At 45.8% G+C, this 23,131-nt stretch overlaps 1 protein-coding gene across 13 annotated transcripts in view; it reads left to right on the forward strand.

Moving 5' to 3' along the window:
- Window positions 1–23,131, forward strand: part of LOC6725575 (serine-rich adhesin for platelets) — a 33,700-nt gene that overhangs the window by 9,000 nt on the left and 1,569 nt on the right. For 2 of the 13 annotated variants that reach the window (XM_039297480.2, XM_044923758.1), the window contains exons 3-12: window positions 4,340–4,403; window positions 4,480–4,665; window positions 4,810–5,324; window positions 5,391–5,576; window positions 5,642–5,907; window positions 5,968–6,438; window positions 6,503–7,459; window positions 7,521–8,670; window positions 14,747–17,569; window positions 21,965–22,466. In XM_039297480.2, coding sequence (XP_039153414.1) covers window positions 4,340–4,403; window positions 4,480–4,665; window positions 4,810–5,324; window positions 5,391–5,576; window positions 5,642–5,907; window positions 5,968–6,438; window positions 6,503–7,459; window positions 7,521–8,670; window positions 14,747–17,569; window positions 21,965–22,466 — 7,120 coding nt within the window. Of the gene's footprint in view, window positions 1–4,339; window positions 4,404–4,479; window positions 4,666–4,809; window positions 5,325–5,390; window positions 5,577–5,641; window positions 5,908–5,967; window positions 6,439–6,502; window positions 7,460–7,520; window positions 12,219–12,328; window positions 12,778–12,935; window positions 19,292–21,964; window positions 22,467–23,131 lie in introns of those variants that run through there. The other 11 variants (XM_039297488.2, XM_039297482.2, XM_039297481.2 and 8 more) reach the window with 11 other exon arrangements.

The following is a 23,131-nucleotide window of genomic DNA, read 5'->3' on the forward strand; positions in this document are numbered from 1 at the left end:
CGCTAATCTCGATGTTGGCCAACAATGCTCAACTTTCGCACGGCATAAATCCGGGCTAAATGCATGAGTTAATGGCATCAGCTTATCGGCAAAAGATCTGTGGCATTGTGCCGGTGGTTTTTGGAGTTTGGCCCATGGGCTGTGGCTTTGGCACACCCAATCCTGAAGGCAAGGGTGCTGGTGATGTTTTCCAAGTGACTCTGGCTCCTCTGGACAAGTCGAGTGGCCTGTTGAAATGTCAAAACTTTTGTTTACAAAACTCTTCATCACGACACACCCGCTTGCTGCCCGCCCGCCTGCCAAAAATTCAAACATTCCCCAAACCATCCGGTGCCGGCGTCGAACGGGGCGTATACGCAATGTCTCTTGGGCAGACATTGATCTCTGGGTCCGCGCGTTGCTTTTGTTTTACTTTTTGGGGCGTTGACATTGCGACGCTCTTTGGTACCTGGAACGTGACATGATGTGCGGCACATTCTACGTGCTACGGAAATTTCCAGTCAATTTCCAGGCGGGAGCGGTACTGCAGCGGACCCCCTTTGAATTTTAAGTTGCATTTAAGAGCCAAACTCAACTGAACTGAGCTGAACTTTACTTTATTTAACCACAACAGCATTTTGGCCAAGTCATGCTTTTCGGCTGTGAATGTGTAAGTGCTGATCTGGATGGCCAGCTGCATAGCTCAGGGATTATGAATAGCCGGAGCATTATCTGCGGAATTTTTTGTGTGGCCCAAGATTGATGGCCAGCAGACCCACAATTTACTCAAATATTCACACATGATTCACGAGTGTTTGGAAGAAAAAACAAGCACCCGAGCATAGTGTAAATATCCCCAGCGCACTGCACATAAATTTGTTTTGTCGAAAAATTGGTTTCCTTACACATTTGAGTCATTTTCGGGAATTCGTCGTATATTTTTATTTGCCCAAGAAAAGTGTTAAAGCCATAAACATGCCAAGTCATATTGTAAACACTATAAAAATCATACGAAAACTGTATTATCCAAATAGCCAAAACTAAACTTAATTCATTTTCATAAAAGGTAATTAGTGGCTAGTTAATATAGTGAGCAACAAAAAATTTATTGAGTGTGTACCAATTAAAAGTAATAATGCATATGTGTAATTCCATTAATCACTAAGCTGCCATAAAATTAAGCATTAGATAATTTGATGAATAACTTATTAAACTTAATAAATGGGAATAACTTTAATTGAATACATAAATCTGTGAAGCTTATTCCACGAAGCATTGATTGGATACTCATTTAGTTAGGGATTGTTTAACATGTCCAGAAGTATCTCTTTGTAGACCCACTTGATTCATGTCTGTCAGGCAGCGAAACAAGCGGTTTCTAATGGGCAAACAGCTCAAGTATTGAGTATTAAGTATCTGGATCGACAATTCGCTTCTCATGATCTCAAAAGTTCTCAAAGTCACAAAGGCAAAATCGACCTGGTTCCAATACCACATAAATCGAGAGCAACTGGCGGCGATTTATGAGGCAGTTTTTGCTCGCCAAGATTCAAGGTTAAATCCAGATTTTATGCAAACCACTTTGCAACTGAGAAAATTGCATATGTATACGCAATATTTGTGTATTTTTTTTCGGTTTTATTTTGTCGTAATGCGATGCCTTACGTAAGCAACGGGCTATCCAGCTGCAGTTGCAGTACATATATGTATGTATGTACACAAGTGAGTAGTGCCTGTATAAATGTGCCACACACACTGGATCTCCGCAAGTGTTGCAACTTGTTGTCGCAGCAGCAGCAGCAACAGCAGCAGCAGCAACAGCAGTAGCAGCAACATCAGCTAACTGCAACAGCAACTTGTCCATAAATTGTACCGCCGATGGGGCTGTAAATCCGGCCAAAACGATTCTCAATTTTGGCCCGCTGTGGAAGCTGCTGTTTCAGCGCCCTGCAGCAACATCAACGGTGGTGTTGCAGCAGCAACAGCAGCAGCAACACAGTCGACCAGGCCACATTTAGCCTGATTTTAATTGCCAACCGCTAGTTGCAATTAAAAGAAAATAAGGCTGCACCGATACAAAAGTAAAATACTAAAGCTGAAACTGTAATTGTAACTAAACTGAAAACAAATCTGGCATTTGCCTTTAAGTACATGTGTTGCCGATGTTGCTGTTCACTTTGCGTAAAATCGACAAATTTGTCAAAGCAAAGAGTTTGCTGGCCAATCAATGCGAAATGCGAATTGCGAATTGCGAATGCGAATGCTCATGCGCATTGTACAATCCAAATTGTTGTCATTTCATTTTCATTTAAGTTGTTTAGCTTCGTACTTTTTCTCCATTTATTTATTTTTGAGTAGCCTTTTTTTTTATTTTGGCATGCAATTTTATGTAAGCAGCTGCTGCAGTCGCTGCCATAAAGCAATGTTAAGCAATGCGTAAGCCAACTTAACCAAACCAAACTAACCACCATGTAAATGATGGCTATATATAAATGTAAATTGCCACAGCGTTCCATAAACATATCTTGTTTACCTATGCTGGTCCAATGACCCAATCAATGTCCACACACATTTTTATAAATATTTCGCTTCGTTTCGGTTCGTTTGGCACTAGGTAAATATGCCATTACCCCGCCGCCAGAATTGTCTCGAGTGTATTGGCTTTTGGCATAAAAATGGGACAACATTACCGCCACCACATCGGAAAATAAGTATGTATGCCGGATATGGATACGACTGCGATTTACGGCTAAAAGGGGGAAAGCTTTGAAACGCCAAAGAGCTCAAAAGTGCGGGGATATAAAAAACGCTCCCGACATTTTTCTTTTTTTTGCAGCGTTTTGAAAGTGCAATATTGTCGCCGCTTTCAGCGGAAATCTTGAAAGTTTGAATCTGGGCTAAGAACTTAGAAGGGTGGCTATATCCAATTGCCAATGAAGTTCCATTCTCTACTCAAAGTATTTTCAATACTTTTAGCTGAAAACTTGTGACTTTTATGAGGGATTGCAGTCAAAGAGATTTACCATTATTGTTTTCCATAATTCATTAAAACAGAATTTATTGGCATTTTTATAGTTTTCTGCATAACTTAGTTGGTCTTAGATTGTGTCGTATTATTTATGCAACACCAAACAAGTGAAACTAGTTTATGTTAGATTTAACCTTTCTGACTTTTGAACAAAATTGGCCTTCAGAAGTGATGTTCTTCTGTCGGCAAAGATGTGGCTGTCTGAAATGAAATTTAATTCCAAATTTTAGTACTTAACAATTGGTATAACAAAACTTCCCTTTATTTTTAGATAATTGTTTTTTGCGAAAAGAAAGTTCCCCTTCGGCGCGTTAATGCAATTAGCAAACTTGATTGTTCATCTCATAATCACATGGTATATAGTATACACTATACTATATAGTATATAGAGAGGTATTAAAGCCAGCTTGCTAATTAGTTATGAGCCACGGCAATCCAACCTGTTCGGCAGATGCTTTTCGATGGTGATGGCCTATGGTGGTGATGATGCTGTTGTCTTGACTTGATCAATTTTTATTTCCAAGCATTTTGTTCGCTATGTGTAAAATTCACTTCGATGAATGAACGATTACAGAGTGTGTGTGTGAGTCCAAAAAAAAAAAAAAAAAAACTAAATTAAAAAGAAACAGAAAACAAAAACCGGCATGTCTCACACACACGCATACGCAATCAAAGTCGAGTTTTTGGTACGGATTTCTTATGTAATCTGGTGTTGTTTCTCTTTCGGTTGCTGACCAAAATCCAAAATGATTTGGGCCCATTGTGGCTGCTGTTGTAACACTTTGGCATTTTAATATGAAAATCCGTTTAAGATATTTATGACTATGACTCACAGTGAGCGCATAGTGGTGCTCCGCAAACAATAAGAGTATGTGTACTACAACTTCCTAGTCATCAGCAGCAGCCGCCCCACTTATAACACCAAAAATGGGGCGTGGCACTTGCATCTGATTAGCTCGACGATTTGCATATGAAATTCATCTCGTCACATCATACCACATGCATGATTATGTAAGAGGCGATTGGATGGTCGACCTTCATGGGAACCACATCTTCGAGTTCGTGTCTTTGGTCTTTTGTTTCGACCAGATTTATGCGGTCCCCTTCCGATCTCTAAGCCCCCTCCCCGTCCCTCATCCATCGATCCGGACATCCATCCATAGATGTCACTGTGTCAATGCTGATGGCTGATGGCGATCGGATCTACGATATCGTTATGCAAATTGGCCTGCCCGCCGATGGCTTCCGCCTCGTGCTAGTCGAAATCTTAAAGACCGAATCGATATATTATAATTGTCGTAATTCGCTAATGTTCTTTTTCCTTCATTGCAGTTCCGGCGTGGAGCGGCCTGGCAAACGCTCTTCCTGCTCTGCGCTCTTGCCTATTGCATAAATGGTAGGTAGTTCTAAAATGCCTTCCAGTATCCCGTAGTAATTTGTTCCCATCTCAATTACGTTTCTATCAAAAACAGAAGCCAGCAGCGAGGGTCGCGTGGTCTGCTACTATACAAACTGGAGTGTCTATCGGCCGGGCACTGCCAAATTCAATCCGCAGAACATAAATCCATACCTGTGTACACATTTGGTGTACGCGTTCGGTGGATTCACCAAGGATAACCAAATGAAGCCCTTTGACAAGTACCAGGACATCGAGCAGGGTGAGTGGACAGACAAACGCAGACACGCCCCCGTCCTTCCGGCGAGTTAATTTGACTCGGCTTTAATTTCCTGTCCGTCTGATGACGATGCATCCCTTCATCCCCATCGCCACCTCTCTTTTTCTCTCTCTCTCTCTCATCCAGGTGGCTATGCCAAGTTCACTGGACTCAAAACGTACAACAAACAGCTGAAGACCATGATTGCCATTGGCGGATGGAACGAGGCGAGTTCCAGATTCTCTCCATTGGTGGCTAGTAACGAGCGTCGGCAGCAGTTCATCAAGAACATCCTGAAATTCCTGCGACAGAACCATTTCGATGGCATCGACCTGGATTGGGAATATCCCGCCCATCGAGAGGGCGGCAAGTCCCGGGATCGTGATAACTATGCCCAGTTTGTCCAAGAGCTGAGGGCCGAATTCGAAAGGGAAGCGGAGAAGACCGGACGCACTCGTCTCCTGTTGACCATGGCGGTTCCTGCTGGCATCGAGTACATTGACAAGGGTTACGACGTGCCCAAGTTGAACAAGTATCTGGATTGGTTCAATGTGCTGACCTACGATTTCCATTCCTCCCACGAGCCATCGGTTAACCATCATGCTCCGCTCTATTCGCTGGAGGAGGACTCCGAGTACAACTACGATGCTGAGTTAAATATTGTGAGTTAACAACATATTTAAAGATATTCAATATCTTGCTAAATAGCTTTTCTTATATCCGTGTAGGACTACTCCATCAAATACTATCTGAAAGCGGGTGCAGATCGTGACAAGCTTGTTCTGGGCATACCCACCTATGGCCGATCCTATACTTTGATCAACGAGGAGAGCACCGAACTGGGAGCACCTGCAGAGGGTCCGGGAGAACAGGGTGATGCCACTAGGGAAAAGGGATACCTGGCTTACTATGAGGTAAGCTAAAGATATATGTGAATATCGGTTTTGAGGAATAACTAACCCCCTTTAATCCCCACCAGATCTGCCAGACCCTCAAGGACGACCCCGAGTGGACTGTGGTGCAGCCGAATGCCAATGTTATGGGTCCCTATGCCTACAGACGCAACCAGTGGGTGGGCTACGATGATGAGGCTATCGTACGCAAGAAGGCCGAATATGTGGTAGCCCAGGGACTGGGCGGCATTATGTTCTGGGCCATCGACAACGATGATTTCCGCGGCACATGCAACGGAAAGCCATATCCTCTTATCGAGGCTGCCAAGGAAGCCATGGTGGAGGCATTGGGGTAAGTAAATGGATTTCCTTGGCGTCGTGCAAGGATTGCAATGTTCTCAATCTATTTCAGACTGGGCATCAACGAGGTGGCCAAGCCAAGTGGACCACAGAAGCCATCAAGATCTCGCAGTCGCGATAATGCCAGCAACAGGAACCGTATAAATGGCAAGACCGAAGCTCCACTCAGTTCCAGGAGACCCAGTGCCACAAGGAGACCAGCTGTGAGCTCCACCCAGGCACCACCGCCAAGCACCACCTTCAAACTGACCGAAGCCGAGGGATCCTCTCTTTACATTGGAGGCAGGGCATCTACCACGCCGCCACCACCAACGACTCCCGATCCAGGTTCGGACTTTAAGTGCGAGGAGGAGGGATTCTTCCAGCATCCAAGAGATTGCAAGAAGTACTACTGGTGCCTGGATAGTGGACCGTCTGGTCTAGGAATTGTGGCTCACATGTTCACTTGTCCATCGGGACTTTACTTTAATCCCGCTGCCGATTCCTGCGACTTTGCTCGCAATGTGCCCTGCAAGACCAAAAAGTATGTTTAAATGTGTAATTTTTGTTATTTTCATTACTAAGCTTTGTACACTTTTCCGCCTTAGATCTACAACGGCGGCACCAGTGACCTCCACAACACCGGCAACCACCACAGTGCGTTCCAATCGAGTAACAGCTGCTCCCACGGCTCGTCCAGTATATCCTCGCACCACGACCACAACAAGCACTACGACCACCACGACGACTACTCCATCCACTGTTGATGAAGACCTGGAATATGAAGAAGATACTGACGAGCTGTCTCCAAGCAAATCCACCGATGCTGAGGAGGATCCACAGGTGATTAAGGAACTGATCGACTTGATTCGCAAAGTGGGTGGCGTGGAGCAGCTGGAGAAGCATCTTTTGCGTAACAAGGATGGATCGATTACATTGAAGGAAAATTCTGCCACTGGAGCAGCCACTACTCCGTCGACTATAAGCAAATCTCTGTATGATCGTGTGCTCAGTCGACCTGGAACATTGAGTTCCTTCAGCCGCAATCGTTTCAAGATCAGCGATGCGACAGAGACAAGCACAGAAGCCACTGCTTCGAGCAGTTCGTCAAGGGGTTCATCGACTCTCACCTCCAACACAAACTCCAAATATTCTTCAGTTCTGAGAGGCAACAGTCGCCAAGGTCCACAGAACGAGGGCATTGAAAAATTGGCTGAGTTCGATGGTTTCCTAAAGGAACGCAAACAATATGTGACCATCAATCGCCATCGATCTGCGAGTCAGGGAGATGATGAGGAGCATGCAGATCAGCAGGAAGAGGAGGAGAACCTGGCCGAAGTTGAGACAACAACCCGTCGTCCTTTGAGCTCTATCACTCCGTCTTACACAAGTCTCAGACGCTCCAGGCCCACCACGGTGGCACCGTCAGCAGAAGAATCCAACGAAGAGGCAGAGCAACATACCCAGACACAGGTAAAATCCTATGCCACCTTGAGCCGTACTCGTGGACGCACCACGGCATCCCCAGAAGTCACGGAAGCGGCACCCAGTTCGACAACCAATCGGTGAGTGGGTGAAGTATGTTTTAAGGTGATTGTCATTAATCGTAAAATCTACGCTTTTCAGTTACAAATACTTTGAGCGTACACGACCTACTAAGAGTGCCACTGCCGAGGATTCCGAAGATCCAACAGAAGACGAAGAGGAAGAGTACGAGGACGAGCAAAAGGATATTGTCACGGTACAGAGCAAACAATCCACAAACACACGTAAATATGCGAGCATCGGCCGCAGAACAGCCACCACCACAACAGCAACACCAGATACTACAACTACAACAACAACAACCGCCGGCACTGAGACTGCCAAGGCCAGCACCACCACCACCAACAACAACAACAGCCACTACAACAGCAGCAATAACAACAACAATGTGAAACTGAATAACCAAATACCAACAGAAGAGAACATCACAACAACACCCAGCACCACCGCCCAGTCCGAAACCACCACCTCAACTAACGAAACCACTGAGCCAAATGAAAGCACCTCAACCACCACCACATCCATAACTAATAACTTGCATACCATAACCACCACACCCACACCAATTGTAGCATCCACTGTCCCAACAACAACCTCCAATGGCATTAGCTCAGACTCCCTCCTAGCCACCGAGTTGAGCGAAGCCTCACCCACCCACCTTCCTCCCAGTCCCGACTTAGAAACATCAACACCGACAACAACAAGCACAACAACAACGGAACAACCTGAACTGGACACAACAACAACGACACCGAAAACCACAACAACAACCACCACGGGCAACAACGAACTGAATGACGTTAACAACGTGGACGAGGACAGCGAGGTAACGAAAACCAAGACCCAATACAAGTATGCAACCACCAACCGTCGACGCATAACCACAACAACAACAACCACCAAGAACAGCAACAACAACAACAATGCAGAAGCTGCGAACGATGCTAGTCCAACAACAAACGGTTTGAGTAGTTTAAATAGCATTAGAACCAACCCGGGCAGAAGGCAACCCCAACCAGAGCAGACCCAAACAACAACCTCCGAACCAAACCTTTCTAGTCCCAGACCCTTTGGTTATCCCCGACGTCGCACACGACCCACAGCTAGCACCACAACCACCACTATTCCCCAAACCGATAATGATAACAATACCGATAATAACGATAACGAAACCGATGCAGTTGCGCAAGTAGTGAAGAAGACACGACTATCTCCAGGGGATAGGCCCAAGGTGAGTGCCAGTCTTCCAACAGCAACCGCAATCAACACACGAACCAAAACCTCCTCACTGCACCACCAAGAATCCCAAGTAGAAGTAGCTGGTAACGGTGGCAATGATAGCTTAAGGCATGACGTAGTTAGCTCTAGTTTAAGTCAATCCCAATCCAACAAAATCGATACCGACGACCTAAGTACCACCCAGCAGCATACCAAGTACACTTGGCGTGCGGTGCGACGTCCTGCATCGCAGCGCACAGTGGTTCCCAATTCTTTAGGGGGCGACGATAAGGACTCCCGACGCTTTGCCGGCAAGCAGTTGAACACCGAATCAATTGTGGAAGACGAGCTTCAAACCACCACTAAGTTCCGCAGTCGCCGCCTGAATTCCGCCGAGGATGAGTCCGAGGTGGCTCTCGAGGTGGCAACTGCGACACCATCGCACGGTTCCCGCAGCTACCAGAGTATCCAACGCTCTGCTGGCAAAGCGAGCTTAGATGACTCTCAAATCCACTACAAAGCCATTACTCGCGATTCCGAAGGCGGTGCTCATCTCACCGCCGGACGCAGTTCCAGCTTTGTGAGGAATTTCGGCGAAGCAGCCATACCAACTCCACCGCACCAACCTATTAGCAGAGGTGGACAGATTGTGGAGAGCACCACCGAAGATGAAAATGTGGCTGCTGAAATAATTGATGATGAGAAGAGGGGAGAGACGAAGGCGCCTGCTGGAAGCGAGAATACTGATGACAGCAACACGGCAACCGAACAGGAATCTCCCGAAATTGTAACTGAAGCTGCACTACCACAGCTCGAGATTACCACTTTGTTATCAGAAACTTCAGATGTCGGCAGTTCTTCGGAACAATCTGTAAGCAGCACCACTGAAGAAAGCTCCAGCAGCACCGCAGATTTGAATACCGTCGTTGAAGAAGCCAATCTAGGCGCTGAAACCGACAAAAAGTCTTCTTCTGATATTGATAATGGAGAATCTTCAACGGAAATCAACTCGTCTGAAGCCCCAATTAGCAGCACAACTGTAAAATCTGAAGAAGTAAGCAGCACCACTGAACATAATTCAGAAGCCATTGAAAAAGAAATTGCCTCTGATATCAACGATGAATCCAGTGAAGGTCCTGCAAGCAGTACGGAATTTATAGAAACCAGTACAACTAGCAGCCCAGTCAGTTTCCAAGCTGATTCTTCGACAACAACAGAAAAACCCACTCGGCGTACATTTAACCGGCTTAGCTCAACTACTCCTGCAGCTGTGCCAGAAGAAGAAACCACTTCCACCGTAAACCCAAGACGTCGAGTTATTGTGCGCACCAGAATCAGCACCACTGAAGCGGAGAGTGAGGACCAGACAACCACAGAAGGACCAAAACGACGTAGTTTTTACAGAACTAGCACCACAGCGGAACCAAGCAGCTCCACTGAAGCAGACAGTGATGCCCAGATATCTACTGAAGGTCCAACACGTCGTTCTTTCTTTAGAACTAGGACCACTGAAACAGCTAGCAGCACCACTGAAGAACCTAGCAGCCCCACGGAACCAGAGATTGAAGTCGAGACAACCACCGAAGGTCCAACGCGCCGTTCGTTCTTCAGAAGTAGCACCACTGTGGTTCCTAGTAGCACCACTGAAGAAATCAGTAGCAGCTCTATAGATGATGATGCTGTAGTGAATATTATCACCACTCGTCGTTCGCTTTTCACTAAGCCAAGTTCTACAGAAGCCACAACAACAGCAACTACAGAAGACTCCGAAGTTAGTAGCTCCACCAGGCGTAGTTTCTTCCGTACCAGCACTACCACAGAAGGCACAACAAGTACTACAGAAGAGGCGAAGGACATTGAACACGAGAGTGAGATCACCGCTGCTTTGCCTAAACGTCGAGTTATAGTCAGAGGCAATTTTAGGCCCCGCAAGGAGGGAGATCTCTCCTCTCTTTTAGCGGCAGACGCCAACAAGCGAGCGAGAAACAACCATAGCACTACGAGCACTGAAAGACCTGCTAGTCAATCAACTACATCCAATGAAGAAGATACGGAGGCACAACCACCACAAGCTGAGGAGAAGGCAACCACTGGTCGGGTTTCCTTAAATGCCGTTCGAAACCGTACCACCACAAAAACCGAAAGCTTAGGCAATGGAATCACCCGCACTCGCACCACCTACGTCCGCACTCTCGACGCTGGTCAAAAGGTTGTGAAACGCATTCACACTAAAACCATAGAGGAGAAACCCGCGGAGTATGAGTACATTATCGATGAAGTGACCCACCCACCAGCGCCGAGCACCACGCCTCGCACAGTGACCCGCAATCGTGGATCCGTGCGATTCCAGAGTAATGATCTTTCTTCGCTGCTGGCCTTGGACTTTGCCTCACGTAGCACCCGCAAGAAACAAGCCCAAACAGAGACAACAGTTACCAAAACGCGAAGACGCCTACTTAAGAAACCCAAGGAAACCATCGAGCACGAAGAGGTGGAAGAATTCGAGTATGAAGCAGGTCAGGAAGCTGGGAACGAAGTAGAGGAGGCGCCACGTGTAAGCACTACGGCCAGGACTATAATCCGAAGAACTAGACCGACAACAACCAAAACAACAACTACCAGAACTACAACTACGGAAACACCGGAAAATATCGAGGCTAGCACCCGCAGGGCGAGCTTCGCTTTCAAGCGTCCCTCCAAAGCTAGCACAACCACTGAAGAACCAACTACAACATCTACTGAACCCACAACAACCTCAGAAGCTACCACTAGAAGAGTTCTCAACTTCAGAAGACCAGTGAGCACAACAAGCACCCCATCTTCAATAGAAGCTGAGTCTACTGAGGAGGCAACTGCAGCCCCCATTGAGGCCACCACCAGAAGAGTTCTTGCGTTCAAAAGACCTGTCAGCAGAACAACCACCCCAGCACCAGTAGAAGAAGAGTCAACAGAAGAATCCACCCCCACTTCTATAGAAGGCACCACCAGAAGGATTCTCGCTTATAGAAGGCCCGTGAGCACAACAACTACCACACCAGTTCCTGTTGAAGATGAATCTTCAACAGATCAGTTGGCAGCGGCCAAGCAAAAGTTTATAAATCGTCTCAAATCTAGCACCACCGCAACAACATCAATCCCTGAAACAACCACCACTGAAGAAGACTTAAGTGATCTTAAGGTGCAGCTGAGCAATGCCATAAACCGTTTGCAAACGGAAAATAAACTAGAAGTCCAGACAATCACCAAGGGAAGTGAAGCCGCAGAAGATGAAGGCGATGATAAGCTTTCATTGCCAATTTACCACAGAAGAAAGTACTATCAGTATGTAAAGGATTCACCAATTACCTATATCGACAAGTCCCCCGCACCACCGGATATCGAAAGTGTGACTGTTAATATTAAGCAACAAATTCATGATGTGTTCAATGTTAGTGAAAATGAGACGCCACATAATTCTCTGGGCGATGACGGAGAGACCGAAGGACATCGCGAGGCTATGGCGCAGGCCAAGGAAATCAATGCCGAACTCGGTCATTTTTTATTGAAAACCCCCGGGTCAAAGTAGGTCACCCGGGGGCAAATTTGGTCGGATCAGGAGAGGAAACCCTAGATGATGATGAAATAACCGCTGAAATCGACGAGGATGAAGATGATGAAGTTCCCGAAGGCAGAATAAAGGGCCAGCGACAGGGAAAAGCATTTAAAACAATACCACTAGCAACAGACTCGAGCAATGAGACCTCTAAGATTGTAAGCCTTTCTCTTCTAGAAGAAAAGGAAAGAGGCGAAGATGAAGCCAGGGCTTTACGCACCTACACCAGATTAAACCGCACCCGCTTGACCCTGTCCACCAGGTTACAGGACAAGACCCAAAGTGAACCACTAGACACAACAACCAGGAGGAGCTACAGCGTCCCCCAGCGTTTCCGTATTCGCTCAACAACGCCGGTACCCTCTAGAACAGAAAACAGTGAAGAGGACGATGAAGAAACTGAAGACAATGAAGGACCATCGCCCAGCACAACAACTGTGACACCATCCATAAAACTACCTACCAGACGACTTTTTACACCTAGAAGGCCCGTTAATGCTGTAAAGGACTCAGATTCTTCAGATATACGTAAGTATTTTCATTTATCTGAAGTAAAAATATGGAAACAAAATGAGTAATGCAAATACAAGTGATTTGACAAATGACTTTTGATTGCATTTCGTTTTCGTGGCAGTATGAGTGTTAAGTCGAACCCAACTAATTGAAAACCATTTTATTTATTTAAGGTAAAGACAATGAGGAAGAGTTAAAGGTGGAATCAACCACAAGACGCCTCTATGCCGGCTTAAATAGATTAAGAGGCAGGGGAAGCACCACCACAACCACCGAGGAAGCAACTGATTCAACCACCGAGGCAGCAACCACAACACCCAAAAGTACAAGACAACCTTATGTGGGCATTAGTCGCAGAGTAACAACTACAACGACCACTGAGAAGTCAGCGGAAAGTAGCACTGAATATAATGGAAGTGAAGATGAAGAAACGGAGTCCACCACAGTAACTCCTGAACAGGAGGTAAACGATGACGCTAAAGAAAATAAGGTTGCTATTAAAGAAACAGATGACGAAGTTAGCAAGAAAGCTCCCGAAGAGGCTGAAGACACCAGCACTGAAGAACCCGAACTGGAAGCCTATATAGACGACGACAATGAAATCCCTCTGGAAGAAAGCGGACCTAAAACTGAAACCACATCAACAACAACGACCACCACTACACCAGCAAGCACCACCTCACGTCGTCAGTTGGTAATTCGTCGCCGTTTTAATGGCACCATAACAACAACCACTACGGTTGCCCCCGTCGCTGATGACAATCTCGAGAATGAGATCGATCCAAATGATACAGAGAGTTCAACACCAAAAGCGGCAACTACAACTTCACCAAGACGGCAACTTTTAATACGCCGACGCTTCAATGCGACCAGCGGGTCAACAACAACGACGACTGCAAATCCTAGTGCCGACAATGAAATAGATCAGGGCGAGACAACAAGAACAACGCGTCGACCGATTCTGTCACGTCGGCGATTTAATGCGACTTCCATCACAGCAACAACACCGGGATCAACGAACGGCGACGAGATAAGCACACGACGTCCGTATGCGGCCTTGAACCGCTCACGTAATCGCTTTACAACACCGCAAACAACAAACAACGAGGGTGGGGAAAACGGCGATGATGATGATGACGACGGAGAGGAAGAGGAGCAGCTGGCACCGCCACGAGCTGTCTTCCTTCAAACAAACCGCCATCGCGCTCTGAAACCCACCCCTGAAGACGAGGAGGAGGCTGCAGCTGCGGTGCCAGCACGTAGGCCACCCAATTTTGCCGCTCGTCGCACCACCGCTGCACCACTGAGAGTTAGCTCTAGTACGCGACGAAATCTGGTGGCAATCAATAGAAACCTTTACCACCGACCAGAGGAAGATAACGAGGAAGAACCCGACGAGGAGTACGACGAAAACGAGGATGGGGATGATGATCAAGAAGAATCCGTAGATCCTCAAGTTACAAGCACTACAGCACGTTCACGACTTAGTCAACTGCTAGCCAACAGGCAAAGACAACCACTCAGGACAACCACTCAAAAACAGACAGAGACAGATAGCACCGATACAGAAACTGACTCGGACAACGGCGATGAAAACGATGAAGAAGATAACGATAGCTCCGCCGAGGTATCGAACAGTAACCACACACTAAACCACAACAATACTTTGGGGGGTGGCACCACTAACCTTAACAATCTTACTAACCGTAGCACCGCACTGAATGTAGCTAGTCAACGTAGTAACAGCACCGTAGCCAATTATATTAATCGATTCAAGTCAAACAGTTACACAAACAAAAACAAACCAGTCACAGTCACAGCTAATATTAAGGCAGATAGTACAGATGATAAAGATAACGATGGAGATGATGATGGAGATGATGATGATAATGATGCTAGTCTAGAGAATGCGGGGGAGGAGAAAACGAGTGGGGCTGGTTTGAATGCCTTAGGTAATGATGTTAATTCCACACGACGCTTTCAGAATCGTTATCAATTGAGCCGCACCAGAGGCAGCACCACCAACACCACCCCAACAACAACACAACAACCCCAAACCACAACCACCGCCAGACGATTGGCGTTTGGGGGCCGTCAGCGCGCCCAGGTAACTAAACTAACCCTAGTCGATGAGCAGACTGAAGAGACCGAGACTAAGGGTGATTCCCGCGAAGAGGAGGAGGAGGAGGAAGAAGACTCCAACGCAACCACAACAACAACCACAACCACCAGCAGACCAACACCGAAGCGCATACGTGTGCTTAAATTCCGCAGACCCTTAAATAGCAATAGCAATAGTACCACCAATGTAGATAGCACCACTAATAGCGCCACTGACACTAACCCAGACACCACCACAGCCACACCAACAACAGCAAGTCAAAGCACCACCAGCAACAACAACAAAAACACCACAAGCACCACCGGCAATAAGCGTTTCCGCAAGATTGTTCGCAAATTGAGGCCTGTGGACTCAAGTACTGCGGCTAGTGTGGATAATGCCGATGAGACCACCCGTAAACCTTTCGTCCCCAGCCACACCAGATTCGCTGATCAGGATAATGACCTTGTCAATCTCCGCCAGCGGATCAAGGAGCAGCAAGCACGAGGTGAGCCACAGGATGGAGTTATTAGCAATCGGTTTAAGACCCTGGGCCAAAAGGACGATCAGGATGTGTCGGAGTTGCAAAAGTTAAGGGACAAAGTAAAGGCAGAGCAGGCGAGGGGAGAAGGAGAACAGGGCGTGATCAACGATCGTCTGAAGAAGCTTCTGGCCGAGAAGGGCTCGAGCATCTCAAGCCAAAGAGAAGAATCTTCAACAGATGACGACTCTTCCTCAGTTTCCTCGGCCAGACCCTTCTTTAAACGAAAACTGGTCGCACGTAGACCCTACACACCACCCTCGGCCAGTGGTGGCACTACAAAGGCCCCCCTGACCTTTAGCACCACCCGACCCACGGCAAAATTCGTGCGCAGGAAGAACGGAAGATTTGATCCCTTCAACTCGAGTGTTCGCAATCGTGGAGAGGGCTTTGTGAGGAGTGATCCGCGAGGATCCAGATTGCCAGGAACCGATCGCTTCAAGTCTCAGGGAAATAGCGAAGACGATGAAGAGGTGGAAGAGCGCCACGAGCAACCACTGCAGAATCAGTTTGCAACCACTTTGCGAAGACCTTTTGTGCCGAAGACCCGACCAGTTTTGGATAAGTCCAAGCCTGAGCAGGAAGATGGTGCAGAAGAGAGTGAGGAAGAAGACGAGGAGGAGGATTCCGAGGAAGAAGGAGACGAAGAAGAGGATGAAGAAGAAGAGGAGGAGAAGACAGAGGGTGAAGAGAACAGTGCACAAGAAGATAACAAGCCGAAGTTTAATTCCCCTTACAAGCCCAAGGATAATCGAGCTCCACCGGGCAGTCGTCCCACATTTGGAACCACTGGCAGTGGGTCACCACCTACCGCATCCGGAAATGTGCCCTACAATCCTCGCAATCGCCCATCAAGCTCGGCCAATGGAAATAGCACACCATCCAACCGCTTTGGCACCACAAAGCGACCTCGTGTGGTTAACCGACCGCCGGGAGTGGCCTCACCAAATTTGACCTTGAAACCCGTGGCCAGTGATTACGAACGCACCACACCGCTGACACCACTGAAACCGGCGCCATTCATACCCAGCAATAATAGGAGTTACGAGAGAAAGTACTCGGGTCCATCCACAGAGGCCGCGGAGACGGCCAGCGAGAACTCCCTGATCGAAGAGTTGAATATCGATGCACTGAATGCGAGAAACAAGAAGATCTTTGACAAACACAGTAAGAAGCATCCGGCTCTGAAGCCAAAAGTGGTTAAGGTGGAATCCGAGACGGGATTAGAGGTGGAAACCGGTACGGAGGTGGCGGTGGAAGATGAAACCACCGAGGAGCAGCAGCAGGAGCAGGGCTTTGTGACCACCACACCCAGTACACCACCATCACCAGCACCACCCAGCACACAGTCAGACACAGCCACCACCACAGACACGCCACCAGAAACTGAAACTGAAACAGAAACTGAAACAGAAACAGAAACTGAAAATGTAACCGAAATTGAAACAGCGACCAATGCTAATGAAGCCACTTCCATCAATTCACAGGATCAAACCATCTCGAGCACCACTCAAGCACCACCGCCGGCCACAACTTTGTTGCATGTGTTCACCCTTCTCGAGGGTGAGGGTCAAGAAGAGGAGCCCACGACCAGAAAGCCAACGGTTCGCCTCTATCCCACCATACAAACGGAAGTGGTGCCCAAGCACAAGTTAATCGAGATCAATCGCATTGTCGAGATTAATTCCAAACAGGCCAAGGCTGCTCAGAGGAAATCCAAGGCGAATCATGACTTTAGCACCTTGATGGTGGAGTCCCTGCCCCACGTGGAGCAGCTGGGCGAGATCAGTGTGGTGAAATATGTCCATTTGGTGGATGGCAGTGACATTCAGATCAACGACGGGCACAGCACAGTGGCAGATTACACGCCCACCGAGCCCACGTCAGCGGCTCAAAGTCCTGTCTCGCTGCCCGTTAGGAATTCTCTGCCAGAAACCGAGGGCGGTGACACCGATCGCAGTGGCAAGTCCTTGGTGCCTGAAGTTCTAACTGCCGCTTTGGAGACCTCTACCATTTCACTGGAGGGACTATTTGATTCGGCCAGAAAGGGCAAGCAACTGAGCAGCAATACAATCATTGCCGAAACGGAGGAGAGCACAACCATTAGCAGTAGCAGTAGTTCGGCCAGCGAAACCGGAGAGAGCACCACACCGGCACCCACTTACGTAAGACCCATTGTACCCCTCCTAAGACCCGAGTCCAATGAGTCCTCACCACTGGTCATTTCGATAGCCAACCTCGATCAGGTGATACTGAGCAAGGTGCAAAAGTCGCTGGCCGAGAATAGCCAAACCACAGTGGCCCCCGAAGTTGCCAGCGACTCGAATTCCGCCTTCTCTGTGCGCCAGCCGCTGGTGGTGCAGGCGCCCATCAGCAGTGGTGCTCAGGAAATCGACACACTTAACACACAAGATCAGACAATCAATGGTGCTATTAGTGTGAACACTAATCCAGTTATACAAACAACAACCAACAGGCCAGATGACGATCAGGTGGCTGAAGAAACCACAATCTTTAGCATTGAAACGGCCACTGAGCCTGAGCTTAACACACAAACAACAACTCCCAAAACAGAAGCCAATAGCGAAACACTAACAGCCATGCCAATTGGTGCTGTTATTATGGGTCAGTTTGGTCTAAACACACAATCAACAACCAATGCAGACAATGACATCCAACTAAATGCTCGAACAACAAGCACAATTAGCAGTGGCGCTGTTAGTTCCGAAGCTATTGGTGGTAACACACAAACAACAACCGCGGACAACGCACGCCAAGAAAATACACAATCAACAGGCACAATAACAAGTGAGATTAGCAGTGGCGCTATTAGTTCCGACAACAACCACATAGGCACACAAACAACAGTCACCACCGACAACAGTTCAGAAACTAAACCCACCCAAATATCAACCACAATTAGCAGTGGTGCAATTAATGGGCATATTGATGGCAGCATCAATCTGAACACACAAACAACCACCAGCAACAGCACCACCACCACCAGCACCACCGATGTGGGCAGCAAAGTTAGCGAGGCAGTTAGCTTTAGTTCCGAGACGCATGTGGTGCATCGCAAAAAGATGGGTCGCAAGGGGCGTGGCCGACGCCTGCGCAACCGCAAAACGACGACAACGACAACAACCACAGAAACGCCAACCACGACGGAGGCGACATTTGATGACACCACCACAGTGGTGCCAGAATAGGTCACAAAAATTCAAAACAAAAACACAAGAAACCAGAGAAAATCAGCGTAGTTAGTTATTTCTAGTCTTAGCCCTTATCCAGTCGCAAGATTTGCCAGAGAAGAGAAGAGAATCTTCTGCGAGCTTAACCCTTTTTGTTGCCGAACCGTAGATAATTGGCTGCGATGCTTTGGCTTAACAACAACCACGGCGAAACAAATTCAGTAAACAACCATTTCGGCTGCTTTAATAGTCTATCCAAATTTTCCAGTGCTGCTGCTTTTAATTCGAATACTCTACTACTTTATATATTTTTTTGCTGTGTAAATTATTTAAACAATTCGTATTCTTCGAGCTGCCATACCCAAACAACAACACCCACACACTCACATCCACACTCACACACATTTGTTCACACATGCAGATGCGAGAGAAGTCTTTCCTTGGTTCAAAAACAGATATTCTAGAAACATATACATATATAGTTATCTAGAAACGCAACGACCCTCAGTGGATACAAACTTAATCGATTTGAAATAACTTTAAATGGCTTTTACCAGGCGCAGTTCTCTTTTACTTCTATCTCTTTCCGAATAATTTTTTTCACTCTTTCCCTCTCTGTCCGAAAATACTTTAAGTCTAGCTTTAGTTGTAAAATATTTATGCACAACAATAAAATAATGAACAAAAAGAAACGAACCATACAAATTATTATTGCCACAACAGAACACAAACTACTTCCCCCACCTTAACAACCCGCAAATGTATATATAATACATGTAGGATTTCAAATTGGGAAACTCTTGTATATAATTCGTGCAACTTTTATTTTATAAACATTTATTTTCTTGTTTTCAGTACATTTTCAAGTTTCATATTTGCAGATTTGGTTAGACAATCTTTGGTATAGGTTAATTACTTTATTACAATTCCCAGTTAGTTCCTGATTGTTTCTTAGGTCGTGAACATATTTTCATGACTTGATTATTTACAAAACATGCTCTAAAATTGTTTTGCTTGAAGTGCAAAGGTTACAGAAAATGATTCTTCGGCATGTCCAAGGCAATTATAAATGCATTTATTTGCCCCTCTCCATCCGCCTTTCGGTGCTCTTTCAAATGTCACTTGTAGAAGTGCTCGTTATGTGCTTAGTCATTAGCCTGGGCTTCTTTTTTTTCTGTATTTATTTATTTTTTATTTTTTTTGCCTTTTTTAAATGTCAGCCTAGCTGTATCTAGTTGTTTTGTATGTGGCGGCTATTGCCTCATGCCTATTCATAAGTGCACATGCACTGTGTCTGTATGCAAGCCTGTCTGGATAATCGGTTTCAACTTTCGATGAGTCCGCAAGATGTGCGAAGTCAGCGGGAAAAAGAGCAAAAAATTGAAATCAAAAGGCAGAAAATAAAAACGAGTTCAGCTAAAACATTTTGCAAATTGCTAAAAAAAAAAAAGAAAGAAAGAGAGAGGAACTCTGCAGACGAGACATGTTTCATAATCGCTTGCTAGCCTCCTCGGAACGATAATTGCCAAAAGTCAAATCACGCGCCGCATAACAAACGCGACGAACTGACAGGCGACACCAAAAAATCAGGTTGACAAAAAGTCGTAAACGATTTTTTCAACTGTTTTTTTTTTTTTTCTTGTGTGTGAAGTGAGCTCGGTGATTTTTCCTCTACCAAAAGTGCCCGTGAAATGAAAAATCCCATTTAAAAATAATAAAAAGCGGAGTCGGACAAAGCAAACAAAAGCGCAGACAATAAAAAGAAACCATAAAAGAAGATCAAAGGTGTTGCACTCAGGGTAACAGGCTTTTGTCATCATCATTTTGTTGAAGAGTACGTACAAAAAATAAATAATAGGGAGTGTTTGCACAGACAAAGAGGTTAACGAAACGGGTCCAATGATATCATATAGGTGTGGAAATGTAATGCCACTTCAAAAAATCTCAAACTTAATAAACAGATTAGATGCATATGGCATTACATTGTTATTTATTTTTTTTTTTTTTCGAATATACAAATTTGGGCCATGTTTTTAAAGGGCAGTACTTAGTATTTTTAAAGGTTTTTCAACTAGCAACCCTTCTCTTTTATTTAATTTGCCCTTGAACAGCGGCACCCCATTCTCGGCCAGTGCTTTCCCCGCCGCGTTCGTGTCTTAAGTCTTTCGTTTCGCCACTTTCACAATAAACCCATTGAGAAGCCAGCAAATCAGCGGACGACGCCCTGCACGCATCATCAGTCTTCGAGCTGACCAACTCGCTTGCACAATATTTAATCAAAAGCCCAACCAGTTTGTGGATACCAAAAAAACCAGCAAACTGCGCATCTGCCAGAGAAAAAAAAATAAAAACAAGTGGGAATGTTGGAGATTCAGATTATGCAATCACATTGGCATGCGGTCGAATCGCATTGCCAAAGTCCGAAGATACCAGGCAGCAATGCAGGCGTCGATCTGCGGATCTGCTAATCGAAGAAGCCCATCAGCATTATGCAAGCACCGCGGCTGATGCGTATTTTTCCGGCCCATTCATTATCTCGAAGGTGTCTGCGACATTGACACCAAAAATGTTCTCGCCAGCAACTCTCTCTCTCTCTATTTTTTTGTGTGATCTATGTGGGATTTAGAAATCATTTTTTTAAATATATTTTTGAATAATTGCAAGGGTATTACTGAAGGGTTTTAATTAATATAGAGTTTAGCTTATTCTGGATGTTTACTGGTTGCTTTCCATTACGTTTATAAAATTCAATTTGGCATAATTACAGCAATTTCCACTTTACGCTGTGCTCTGTATTGCTTTCAATGTCAACGAGATTGGTGGACAAAGCAAAACTAGCGCAAACTAATAGCCAGACAAATAACTTGTTATGCCTGCGCGTTATTTATTTTGCACTCGAACGTCCTTCAATTAAAATGCCTGACTGCATTTTTGCGGTTGTTGGCCCACTTAGCGGTCAACTTGATCTTGTCGAGATGGCGAGAGAAAGCACCTTTCGAAGGGTTTCCTTTCCTTTCCTTTCCCAATTCAAAATGCCCAAATTCCCACTGCCCAATGCCCACAGTAAAACACAATACACAACAAGTACTAATTTATTTAAGGCTTTAGTAGATTTCTTATGCTTAACCAATTCTTTAATATTTTCAATATGATTTATTATTGTTTATAGCATGTAGCGCGCTTTTGAATTGTTGTTGACTGCACACCGCCGGAAAAGGCACGAAAACAAAAAAAAAAACGATACACCAAAACAGCGAGCTGCAAAAAACGTTTAATATCTTCAAAATCCACAAAGTGCTAAATTCAGTGTTTGTTTTCAATATAATTCCATGTACCGCGAACGAACAACTTTTGACTACCGACTGGCAGCTGCGACAACCAGCGACTGGCAGCGTTTCGCGGCGACCGGTGTTGAGTGTCCGCCGGCGGATTATCAACTCGCCGACGTCGGCAGCGATTGAAGCCACCACGCAGCAGCCAGCAGCAGAACCACCGACGACCTCCAAATACAGCCGACTGCGCAGCAGACCCTCCGCAACAGCAGCAGCAGCAGCGGCAGCAGCAACAACGACCACTGCTGCAGCAACAACAGCTTTCCCAGCAGCAACATCTGCTCCCGGCGGCAGAACCACCAGCAACATCTACCTGAGCAAGCTGAAAGCCAAGAGCGGTGCCGCAGCGGCAGCAACAGCATCCGGTGAGGCAGCAACACTGACGCCAGCAACTAGCAACATCAGCAGCAGCAGCAGCAGCAGCAATGACATCACACAAAAGCAGCACAAGTTCCAGCCCGCCAGCTTTGCTCTGCGCCGCCAATTTCAAACGCGTCGGCTGACAACCTTCGCACCGGCGGCCAACGGCGATGAAAGTGGTAAGTAAACTTGGCATAAATTTAAATGCATTATCAAACAAAAGAAAAACCGTACGTACTTCATAACAGTGACGAAAAAACTTGTCGGGCTCTGCCAGAGATCCAAAACGACTATTTTTTACCAAAACATATAAAATAATAGCCTGAATATGAAATGTTATACCTCGTTGAGCTCGTAATTAAATTTTCAATCAAACTGTGTTCAAAAAGGCAAATTCTATTTTTTGGCCATTTTTTGCAAATTTTGATGATGTTACCCCTTACAAAAAATGCGAAAATTGACCCAAAAATTATTTTTCCTAAATTCTTCAAAAAGTGATAGGGATCGTTAGCACTGGTAATTAGCTGCTCAAAACAGTTATTCTTTCGTCTATATGACAATTTTCAGCGAAGTTATGTTGAAAATTCCGTTTGTAAATATCAAGTTTTTGGTTAAAGCCGTTTTTCCGAATTTCGGTCATCAAATAATCAGTTTTTTTGCCACAATTTTAAAAATAATAGCCTAAATATGGAATGTTATACATCGTTGAGCTCGTAATTAAATTTCCAATCAAACTGTGTTGAAAAATGGAAATTCTATTTTTTCGTAATTTTTTGCAAATTTTGATGATGTTACCCCTTACAAAAAATGCGAAAATTTACCCAAAAATGAATTTCCCAAAATC

This window comes from Drosophila simulans, chromosome X (genome assembly GCF_016746395.2).
Source record: "Drosophila simulans strain w501 chromosome X, Prin_Dsim_3.1, whole genome shotgun sequence".
NCBI lineage: Eukaryota > Metazoa > Arthropoda > Insecta > Diptera > Drosophilidae > Drosophila > Drosophila simulans.